Source organism: Haematobia irritans, chromosome 3 (genome assembly GCF_050003625.1).
Source record: "Haematobia irritans isolate KBUSLIRL chromosome 3, ASM5000362v1, whole genome shotgun sequence".
In the NCBI taxonomy this organism is placed as follows: Eukaryota; Metazoa; Arthropoda; class Insecta; order Diptera; family Muscidae; genus Haematobia; species Haematobia irritans.
In genome coordinates this window covers 218,652,509-218,665,304 of record NC_134399.1, presented here as the reverse complement: position 1 = coordinate 218,665,304, position 12,796 = coordinate 218,652,509, and the positions used below count along the sequence as shown (strand labels likewise).

General features: G+C 33.4%; 1 protein-coding gene across 1 annotated transcript in view; it reads left to right on the top strand.

Annotated features, from left to right (window-relative positions):
* The first annotated feature begins 2,190 nt into the window (after positions 1-2,190).
* LOC142232181 (small G protein signaling modulator 1-like) overlaps positions 2,191-12,796 on the top strand; it is a 40,337-nt gene continuing 29,731 nt past the window's right edge. The window contains exon 1 of the mRNA XM_075302899.1: positions 2,191-2,301. Coding sequence (XP_075159014.1) covers positions 2,265-2,301 — 37 coding nt within the window. The 5' untranslated portion in view covers positions 2,191-2,264. The remainder of the gene's footprint in view (positions 2,302-12,796) is intronic.

The window sequence follows — 12,796 nt, the reverse complement described above, 5'->3', positions numbered from 1 at the left end:
TGAAATTTCTCTTTGAAATCAAAAACTCGAATAGTCTGCCGCAAACAGAAAAAAATCAACCCTTCCATCAACGCACGGATTGACGCATGGTGTGTAATTCAACCTAAAAGCTTATCGTGTTGAAAAGCTCATTGTGTTAGTATGACGTTGCCATTCATCAATATGGGTGATTGGCCATGCGAAAAGTCTAGCGTTATGCATTTAAAGATGTCAACGTTTTATATGTATATGAAAATTATATATTGAACATAATTTCCTTTTCACATTTTGTTTTATTGAAAAATCATTTAAAAAATATTTAAAAAAAATGATTCAGTAATAAAAATAAGAAATGTCTTCAAGAATATTGTTCCTAACTATATTCGTGAATAAACTTTGACTGTTATATTATTTTAATTGATAATAAAGACATAATACTGAAATTACTGTTCTCAGCATGCGGCATATAAAGTTCGAACTAAAGTGGGGTTTTTATTTTTTGAAATCTTTATTAAATAGAAAATGTTTAGTTAAGCCCACAAAGATTGGAAATAAGTTATATGGTCAGATGAAACAAAAATGAACCGCTTTCCATGCAATAGAACATTACTGGTAATGACTTGGTAACGACTAGGTTTCCAAAAACACCACGGCTAGCAAACCGTTAAACATGAGGGGGAAGGCCTCATCGTATGGCAAACTTGGCCGCTAGTCAAGGTATGCCTTTAGTAAAATTCGTAGTAAAAGTAGACATGGATATACCATATAGTGACCCTAAAAATATGTTTTTGTCTAAATATTTATATCGCTGGATCTTATTATGCGTTTCATAAAGTCTGTTAAAACATCTGATAATTTGATTCCATTTATATTACGGGATATAACTAAACGTTCCTTAAAATCTGTATATATCTGACATTGTGGTGCCACTCAGAACATTTCCGGTTTCGTTGTAGCCACTTAACCTTTTCAGTCCCATTTAAATTACACATAAATACTTATACATAGGAAAAGCTTTTCACACTATATAGTGTTTAAATGCACACATTCCAAACACACACACGCTAAGAAACATTTTAAAAAAGTTTTCACATCATTGTCATTATTACCAATTAAAGGTCAATAGAATTTTTCAAAACAAAACCAAAAACACAAAACAATAACAATGACTGGAAGAGTGAGCGACATAAAGAGAGACGATATAACACCAACTGTCATTTATATCAACCCTCAAAAACAAATGTCAAGTACATCATAAACAATCATAACGGCTAACGGTAACTTTGTCTGGCACACTCTACCCTAGCACATAGGATAAGACGAAGAAAAAGAAAAACAAGAGCTAAACCATAACAGCTGGTACAAATACACATACAAGCAACTAGAGCTTGCTGTATGGTATGTACTATGTTGTATATAAGACAATGGTGTTGGCTTCAGTAACGTTGGGAAAGCAGGAGATAACGGTCATAAAAACGGAGGATAACAACTAATACCTGAATGTGGGTCGTAGTCGTCATCAAAGCCGCTAATGTAGAGGGAGAGAGCGAGTAGAATAGATTGTATGAGAGAAGAGAGCAAAGCATGGCAATAATAAAAGACTTTCATTGACATTGTTGCTATTTTACTTTCGAATCAGAACATCGAACACTAGTACTCTGTTGAGTTGAGTGTAGAACTCTATATGATTGTGGTGTTGTTGGTGGTCTTCTTCTCTGTTTTTTTGGTTGAGTAAGGATATGACACGGGATATCACCACAATTTACTAAATACAGAAAAAATATGGGAGTCAGTGCTAGCCAGTAGCAGACCACAGCAGAGTGTGAAATTAAGTGAAAATCGTTTCTTTTTATAATACTGGAAATAATTGAAAAAAAGCTTTTAAAACAAAAAAATATTTTGTAAATAATTGCAATTAGAAGAAGATTCTATTTTGTAAACCAAAGAAAAAAATTCCAAATGTCTTCTACGCCATAATATTTCCAAAAATATGGTTAAATATGAAAGAAAATTGTATTCAAGTTTGATGAGAAAAATGTGTATAATTTAAAGAAATACCTTTGTCTGTGCAAACAGGGCACAAAAAGCGATTACCAGAACAAAGGGAAAAATTTACAACGAATTCATTTTAGTTTTATAGTTAAATTTTGTTATAAACAAAATCACAAAAAACGCATATTAAAAATTACAAAAAATATATATTTTTTTTTCAAAAGAAAATAAATTAAAAGAGCTATTTTTATTAACGTCGCATAATAAAAGAAAATTTTCAACATATTTTCAAGATGAATATCATGCAGACATTTGGAGGTGGTGATAATGGTAAGTCTGTGCTTTAATATCTATTTAATATTCTTAAGTGGCATTACTACTAACCCACTAAGTACTATGTATATAATGATATTTCCAATGTCCCATTTTTTTGTCATTTGATGGGATATGAAAGAAACTCATTCGAATTCTTAAGAATTCCTAAGAACTCATTTAAATGGACTTGACATTTACTCAATTTTTTTCCTTTGAAATTTTGCCTATTGTTTCTTTGCTTTTTTGTCGTTTTTCTTTTGTTTTCAATTTGTGTTTGTTTGTGCAAATACTGTGTATGTATAACAAATACTTTTGGGTTTTTACTACATATAACGGTTTTTTAATGTCAAACATATGGTATGACTGTCGTCATACCCATATACATATGGAAGACCATATGTGTTTAATACATATGCCCTAAAACATACACAAACTTTACACATACATAGACATTTTGGTGCGACGACAAAGAAAGGATCAAAACAAAATAGCAGAAAAATTGTACACATACATACATATACCGGAATATTTAAAAAACTATAAAAAAATCAAATATATGAGTATATTTAGTTGGGGATTATACTAGATTGGAGATTAATGTCCATGCTGTTGAATTTCTAGAAGATGTGACGTGCCTGTCTTATGGATACTTGAACATATTTTATAGTTATGTTGCATATGGGATGCATACAAAAAATAGCATGACTAAAGCTAATCAAAAACAAAAAAATGGAAAATACAATAAAGATATACACATGTGGACAGAAAAATAGGTTAATAATTTTTTTTAAACAAGGCCATGGTTTTTCTATTTTATTTTTTTTGTTTATTGAATATTTCGGAATTATTTATACATATATCGTGTATTTAAAAATTAGTTTAATTAAAAAATATATCGTGTATTTAAAAATTAGTTTAGAATTCAGATCAGACTAAATAATAACTTAAAATAAATTAATTTCAACAAGTATATACGGCCGTAAGTTCGGCCAGGCGGAATCGTATGTACCCTCCACCATTGATTGCGTAGAAACTTCTACGAAAGACTGTCATCCACAATCGAATTAATCGGGTTGTGTTATCTTAAAACTTCTTAACATCGTTTTCTATATTGTGAGTTAGTCCATTCGTGGTATATATTAGACAAAAAAGGTATGTATAGGTAAGTTTGCAAATAATTACGAATCGATATGGAGTTTTGCACGGTACGTAGAGAGCCAGAATTGAAATATGGGGGTCGCTTATATGTGGGCTATATACAATTATGAACTTGATATGGACCAATTTTTGTGTGATTGGGGATCTATTTATCTGAGGGCTATATATAACTATAGACCGATATGGACCTAGATAGGCATGGTTGTTAACGGCCATATACTAGCACAATGTACCAAATTTCAACTGACTCGGATGAAATTTGCTCCTCCAAGTGGCTCCAAAACCAAATCTCAGGATCGGTTTATATGGGGGCTATATATGATTATGAACGGATATGGACCACTTTTGGTTGTTGGTTGTTAAATATCATATACGAACATCACGTACCGAATTTCAACCGAATCGGATGAATTTTTCTCTTCCAAGGGGCTCCGGAGGTCAAATCTGGGGATCGGTTTATATGGGGGGCTATATATAATTATGGACCGATGTGGACCAATTTTTGCATGGTTGTTGCAGATGATATGTTGACATCATGTACCTAATTTCAGCCGGGTCGGATGAAATTTGCTTCTCTTAGAGGCTCGGCAAGCCAAATCGGGGAATCGGTTTATATGGGGGCTATATATAATTATAGACCGATGTGGACCAATTTTTGCATGGTTGTTAGAGACCATATACTAACACCATGTACAAAATTTCAGCCGGATCGGATGAAATTTGCTTCTCTTAGAGGATCGGCAAGCCAAATTTGGGGGTCCGTTTATATGGGGGCTATACGTAAAAGTGGACCGATATGGCTCATTTGCAATACCATCTGACCTACATCAATAACAACTATTTGTGCCAAGTTTCAAGTCGATAGCTTGTTTCGTTCGGAAGTTAGCGTAATTTCAACAGACGGACGGACATGCTCAGATCGACTTAGAATTTCACCACGACCCAGAATATATATACTTTATGGGGCCTTAGAGCAATATTTCGATGTGTTACAATGACAAAGTTAATATACCCCCATCCTATGGTGGAGGGTATAAAAAAATTATCGAATTTTATGTGGACAGTAAAATAGGTGTATATGAATAAACATGGAAATAACACAAGAATTTGTACATTAAAGTTAGTGTTTGCAATAAGCATCAAACTAGGTCGCTAATATTCTGGATATTCACCGGGATTTTTAAGGACTGCTTCAATTCTCTTAGACATGGATATAATAAACTTATGGCATATCTCGACTGTATATTATACCATACTTTTTGAATATTTTCCCACAATTGTTTTTTGTACCTGCAGAGAAGCTTGGAGAAATCTCTCTTGAGTTCGCCCAAAGGTTTTCAATGCGATTGAGGTCGGTGGACTGACTAGACCACTCAACAACGTTCGATTTATGACCCCGAAACCATTCATTAACCAACTTTGTTTAGTGTTTCGGGTCGTTATCCGGCTGTTATCTCTAAACAAGTGGCATATTTTCCTCAACGTATGGTGGCATAACTGTCTCCAACATATTCTGGTACAAAAATTCATCAATTGTATTTATAGAAGATGTATCGGACCTACTCCCTTGCAAGAAAAACCACCCCATACCAAGACATTTCCTCCTCAATGTTTAACTGTTTATTTTTGTAAATCTAATATGCAATTCTTTTCATTTCGGACGACAAACATTCCTTTCTGTATCAGTACCAAACAGATTGATTTTAGTTTCGTCGATCCAAATGATTTTTCACATTTTTTTCCTCGTTTTGTTCAGCACCTTGTTTTATGTACCAAAGCAAATCTCAACCTCCTCTTTATGTTTGCTTAAATGTTTAAAGGAATTTTCCGAACTATTCTATTTTGTGTACTAGAATATGTTGGAGACAGTTATGCTACCATACGCTGAGGAAAATATGCCACTTGTTTGGAGATAACGACCCGAAACACTAATCAAAGTCGGTGAGTGAATGGTTTCGGGATCCTAAATCGAACGGTGTTGAGTGGTCAAGTCAGTCCACCGGCCTCAATCGCATTGAAAACCTTTGGGGCGAACTCAAGAGAGATTTCTTCAAGCTTCCCTGTAGGTACAAAAAACAATTGAGGGGAAATATTCAAAAAGTATGCTATAATATACAGGTCGAGATATGCCATAAGTTTATTTTATCCATGTCTAAGAGAATTGAAGAAGTCCTTAAAAATCCCTATGAATATCCAGGATATTAGCGACCTAGTTTGATGCTTAGTGCAACACTAACTTTAATGTACAAATTCTTGTGGTATTTCCATGGTTTTTCATATACACCTATTTTACTGTCCACATAAAATTCGATGATTTTTTTGAAATTAATTTATTTTAAGTTATTATTTAGTCTGACCTGAATTCTAAACTAATTTTTAAATACACGACATATGTCCACTTTATAAATAACTCCGAAATATTTAATAAAAAACATAAAATAGAAAAACCATGGCCTTGTTAAAAAAAATATTACACCTATTTTTCTGTCCACATGTGTATATGTCCATATATATTTTAATGTGAACCGATTTGGACAAAATGTGGGGCTCTTCATTAGAATGTCAATTTTACTCTCTAAGGCCATTTCAGATTAAATTGTCTATAAAATGTTAGTTCTTCTTATATTAGGATGGTTGGGCGGTCGGTCGTATATTTAGGATTCACTGATACTCCCAAAAGGGGATACCCATGGTTGCCAAAATATTGTCCAGATTTGAGAGGCGTCTATTTATGAGAGATTAATTTTAATGTGTTAAAATTTTTATTTCTATAGAAAATTTTGTCAAAATTTTATTTCTATAGAAAATTTTGTTAAAATTTTATTTCTATAGAAATTTCCATTGCAATAGTTTAAAGAGCAAACATACATAGTTATGTGATATAGATTTTAAGTTTTGCTGCAATATTTACATTTTATTTATTTATTTAGTTATTATTATTGTTTGTGATGTCCAGTTTTAATAATTTATAAATGAAACAAATGTAAAACAATTATATTTCAAATAAAAAATTCTCTGGAAAAGGTCGGAAAAGAGCCGACGAAACGTCGGGGAAAAAATTAAATAAACTTGTTTTATTTGCATTTATATACTGTGACCTAAACAGCCCATTAAAATAAACAAAAATTTCGTCAAATTTTTTTTTAACAGTTTCCGCCAAAATATTTTCTATTTGGAAATTTGGTTTTTATTTCTATAAAAAATTGAAGTACCTCTTAAATGGATTGGAATAATTTGTACAATCTACCAAAACATCAAGAATTTTACCAATCTACCAAACAGTAACAAATCTACCACTTTTGGTAGAATTCTACCAACTGTGGCAACCGTTGCTGGGACCCTGTTCCAAACAGTGGTCCAGGGTATTAACACTGTTGTTAATTTTCATATTAGGATCTCCTGTGCGTATGATGAACATTGTAAGATTTCTTCATATATCACTCATACGCCAGGTGGTTCAATTCATGCTTTTTCGTTTTGCATGAAATTTGTAATTAGGAATAACTTGGGCTCACAAATATATAAAATCTGTAGTTAAACTAACGCTAAATTTAATTTTTTTTATTACAAAAAAATTATTTGTTTGTAGTTAGATTTTATTATTTTTATCGAAACAGCCCAATGAAGTTTTCATTTTGATAAGTATGTCTCAAACATTTTATGAACTAAACGTGGGTATAAAATTCAATGACAAATAAGTTCAATAGGAACTAACGCAAAAGAAAATTTCCCAAAATTATTAAGAATGAATTACTGTGTGGTTAAAATGGTTACGATTGAGCGCCAATGATTTTCTTCATTACTTTTAGTTCAGTTTTTCTGCTATGAGAGGATGTAATTTCGTGAACTGCAGTTAATTTATCAAATGAATTTCTATAGTAAATGTAGGTTTAATGTTTTGTTTAACTTGTTTTTTTTTTTGTATACGCGGGTTTAACTAGCTACACACGCTTCTTATCTCTACATTAATAATTCACTAAGCCTCATGCACGAGTATTCCACATCTAAAAAAGAAAAACAACTTAAGTATATATGTATGTATGTAAATTTGTAAACATTTCATCTACTTTTACACTACATACACATATAACACAATTTCTGCTCGAATCAGCTGTTATTAAAGCCGCTACTTTTGTTCATTGTTTTATGAAACGTTTTTCGCTTTTTTTTAAATAGAAAGAATGAAATGGAAAAAATATGACGTTTGTTCTCTTTGTGCTCATTGGGCTCTCGCCATAATGCTAGTATATATGCATACATATATGTGGGAGGATAAACTTAATGGACTTTTTCTATGAATGTTTTGCGAATGTTTAAATGTACGTCAATTACTTAAATTGAAACTATATGATGTTTTCCTCAACATGAATCCATTTAAATGGTTTCGTTCATTGTGTGAATGTCAAGGTTTACTTGTTTTTCAATATTCGGGGTTTTTTCTCTGCTCTCAGCACACTTATTTCATCACCCACTGTTACAGATTTGTTTTTAACAACTGAGTAAAATGAGTATATGGTGTGTGCGTGTGTGTGAGAGAGTTTATGTTGTTGAGTTATTAGTTTGGTGGTATTTTCTTCTACACTACTCATGTTAGTCATCCCTTACAATGTTTTGTTTTTGGTCATAGTTGTTGCAATGCATTGGTAGACCGCGATTTGTTGCTTTGGTTTAGTATTAAGTGATGTAGAGTGATGTTGATGGTCTTCCCCAAATTAGTGACATACTGAGTGTGGGTGTATAATTAATGAGATTTTGATACAAAGTTAAATTTTGTTTTAATGAGGTTCTCTGGGAATGAGAAGCGTTATTACGTTGTTATATGTTCTGTGTGTGTTTTGTTTCATTATTGTGCATACACAGCATTAACTACTAAGTTTCTATTTATTTTTTATTTTGTTTTCCTCTTAAGTTTACGGTTATTTCTACAACGCAATAACTAAGAATTATACAATAAGATTTTCTACAAACGTAGTAAGGTGTTAAATTCAAATACTTTGATTTAAAATGTTAATTTCTATGCTTCACTTTCTTTTAGATTTATAGGTTTAAATTGCGTCGAATTTTTGTAATGTTTAATTTTTCTTAATCGAAATTTAAAGCTGACAACCAAATATGGCGTCAGTGCTTAATAAAATTGGATGGATCTTCATTTTAATAAAAAACTTGCATCCGATTTATCTGAAATCTTATGGAAACTTCGAAGAATTTTGAAAATAAGATAACAAATTATTTTTGAATAGGAGCAACAACAGAATCGAGCCACAATTTCTTCAAATTTAAATTCAACCTACATACATGGGCAATGCGGACATAAAGGTCAAGGTAGTCAGCTGCTGTCATAGAGAGCTTAGGTTCTCTCTGAACAGCATAATGTAACTCTAAATCAGGGAGCCCCCGTGGTGCAACGGTTAGCATGCCCGCCTTGCATAAATAAGGTCGTGGGTTCGATTCCTGCTTCGACCGAACACCAAAAAATTTTTCAGCGGTGGATTGTTCTTTAAAGCTTCTCTAAGTTGTTTCACTGCAATGTGGAACGCTGTTCGGACTCGGCTATAAAAAGGAGGACCCTTGTCATTGAGCTTAACATGGAATCGGGCAGCACTCAGTGATAAGAGATAAGTTCACCAAAGTGGTATCACAATGGACTGAATAGTCTAAGTGAGCTTAATACAACGGGCTTCCACCTAACCTAACCTAACCTAGGGGCCATTGGCGATAAATGCTGGTCCCACTAATCCCAAAAGTTTGTCCCAAACTCATGATAGGTCACGTGGTGATCCTGCAATAACAGTTGGCATAAATGGTTTCCGGAACACCAGCTGATTTTGGGCGATCTCCACGGAATTAGTTTTGGAGTGAACTACGACTTTGGATGAATTTATTATCCCATCGATAAACACGTGTCCTTGAAAAACCTTCATCGCCAAAAATTTAATTAAATTCATCGAAGCACTGTTGTTGAGTTTACCCACGTCGAAAGTTTAAAGAAATAATCGTACGAAAATGTTCACGATTTAATTCCATTTGTTGGACGAGATGAATTGCAATACTAGGGTTGCCCAATCCCGAAATATAAAAGGCAAACCTCGTACATTTACGACGTATAATCATGGTTGCCACTCGTTATTACGTTGTTATATGGCCTGTGCTATAAATAATCTGTCAAATTTGAAGTAAAGTTTACCACAAATCTACCAAATTAAAAAAATCTTTTGTTGAAGTTTTTGTTAAATTTTTTGTGGTTATATAAAAAAAGTTTTTCGCATGAATCCCTCCTATTTGCGACAATTTTTTGGGTGTAAATATCCCTTAACTTGTAAATGAGCCGAATTTGATCGAATTGATCGAAATAACAAGAAAATTAAAATTTTTTATAGATTTTTCATTTTGTCAAAATGTTATTTCTATCTTTTGTCATCATTTTATTTCTATAGAAAATGTTCACAAAATTTTATTTCTATAGGAAATTTTGCCAAATTTTATTTCTATAGAAAATTTTGTCAAAATTTTATTTCTATAGAAAGTTTTGTTAAAATTTTATTTCAATAGAAAATGTTCACAAAATTTTATTTCTATAGGAAATTTTGCCAAATTTTATTTCTATAGAAAATTTTGTCAAAATTTTATTTCTATAGAAAGTTTTGTTAAAATTTTATTTCTAAAGAAAATTTTGTCAAAATTTAATTTTTATAGAAAATTTTGTCAAAATTTCATTTCTATAGAAAATTTTGTCAAAATTTCATTTCTATATAAAAAAATTGTCTGAATATTTAGGAATTTATTCTTAGTTTGAGAGAAATATTTTGCAAAATCTACCAAAACATCGAGAATTCTTCCAATCTACCAAAGGTTAGGTTAAAGTGGCAGCCCGATTAAATTTCAGGCTCACTTAGACTACTCAGTACATTGTGATACCACATTTAACTAAAAGTACCTATTACATATGGGCGCTTCTATTCTTAACCACTGAACCTTCTCTATTATTTACTTTTGTTGAACCAACCAGATTGCTCCAAAAACATTAACAAACTGCTTAAGTTAACGTTTTCCAGGTCCGCCAGTAATCTAAAGCTATATGCTCCTTACACAAAAAGCAGGACACTCACACAAGAGGTGTTTAATTGATCCATTTTCCTCCACATTATGACAGCTTATACAATAGTCATTATACTTGGCACCTATAGTTTTTGCAAATTCGCCTATCAGGCAGCGACCCGTTAAAGCAGATATCAGGAGTGCTATCTGACGCCTTGAGAACACTAGCATATCTAGTGTGCGGTTTAAGTTTAAATGGGGCCATATTTGCTTGGTGTCGTTACAACCCTTGCAATTCTCCCATCGAATATTGGCCATCATAACAGCCTTTTCACGCAGTAAGAGCTTGCAGGTGGCCAGAGGCATACCAACAGATTCTAGTTCCCCTGGAATATGTAAGGTAGTTCCTAGACTTGCTAACACATCAGTTCCCCGGTATGTTCCTATGGCCAGGCACCCATACTAGGTGAATATTGTACTGCTCAGCCATCTCGTTGAGAGATTTGCGGCAGTCTATGGCCGTTTTCGAGTCCAAGGATTTTATTGCAGGTTGACTGTCTGAGTATATATTAATGCCAATATTTGTTGGAACATTACTTCTCAGCCAATTCACCACCTCTCTTATTGCCAATATTTCAGCCTAAAAAACACTACAGTGATTAGGTAATCTTTTCGCTATTCGAATTTCCAGATCTTTAGAATATACTCCGAACCCCACTTGTCCATTCAATTTGGAACCATCAGTATAGAAATCTATATATCTTTTATTCCCCGGGGTCTGTGTACACCACGCCTCACTGTTGGGAATTAGAGTTTCAAATTTTTTGTCGAAAAGTGGTTTTGCCAGGGTGTAATCCACTACGTTAGGCACATCTGGCATTACTTTGAGGACCGAACTGTGACCATACATTTTTTCCGACCACAGCGATAGCTCGCGCAACCGCACAGCCGTTGTTGCAGCTGACTGTTTGGCCAAAAAGTCTAAAGGCAATAGATGCAGCATGACATTAAGGGAGACTGTTCCTGTCTTACTAAATGCACCAGAGATACATAAGCTCGCCATACGCTGAAGTTTATCTAAACATGTCGGTTTCTGAAGTGCCGGCCACCAGACTACAACGACTACCAAACAATAAAAAATCTACCATTTTTGGTAGTATAGAAAAGGAATTTCTCCCTCTATCGATGCCACTTGTTGTTCTTAAGCTCAATACAAGATTTTAGAAAATTCTTTAATGATCATCATTTTACTTATACACATGTTTTTCAAATGTGAACGGTGTGTTCACATTTGTAAAACTTTTTCGAGATGTTAAATAAAATACATGGCAACCGTGGTTTGAATTGTAAAGATTTCAATAACATAGAGAGAATCTAGTTAGGATGCCTCTTGCTTTGTAAAAATGAGCGAACAAGGGCCAAGGTATAGAGGAAATGTGAAATATATTACATGTACGATTTGTTTATGACTAAAAGCAGCTAGTAATTATGTGCTAACTTGTAAAACTTTTTGTTGAAAAAAAATATCCAGGAAAAACTAGCAAATTCTCTGCTTCTCAAATGTCAAATTTGGTCTCTCTCTCTGGCTCTCTTTTGCTGGTTTTTCGGAGTAAACGAACAACTTACAGTAAAAATTTTTGATATTTATTAAAAACAAGTAAGTTAGGCCGGGCCGAATCTTAAATACCCACCACCATGAATCAAATATTAGGGTTTCCTTTGAAATTTCAGGGGGTTTGAGGACAGATCAAGCAGACCAGTTCAACCAGTACACTTCACGAAGATAAATTTAAAGATTTTACCTATGAAGAATATATCAGATTCTGGATTTATAAGAACCATTTTTGTTTGAGCTTTAGAGGAATCATTAACATCTCTTGTAAGTGTGTAAGAAATAACGTCTTGATTTGACATCTTAAATCTGTAGATTTTCCCCCGAGAAGTAAAATCTGGAAATTTTACATTGAGTTTCAAACAATTTTCATGATCAGTGTACCTTCTATACCCTCAAGAAGGTCTATATGGAGGCATTATCAAATGGACCGATAAAAACTTAATCCGATACACGTTTTTGTGAGCCATAGGTTAGGTTAGGTTAGGTGGCAGCCCGATGTATCAGGCTCACTTAGACTATTCAGTCCATTGTGTTACCACATTGGTCAACTTCTCTCTCATCACTGAGGGCTGCTCGATTCCATGTTAAGCTCAATGACAAGGGACCTCGTTTTTATAGCCGAGTCGGAACGGCGTTCCACATTGCAGTTAAACCACTTAGAAAAGCTTTGAAACCCTCAGAAATGTCATCAGCATTACTGAG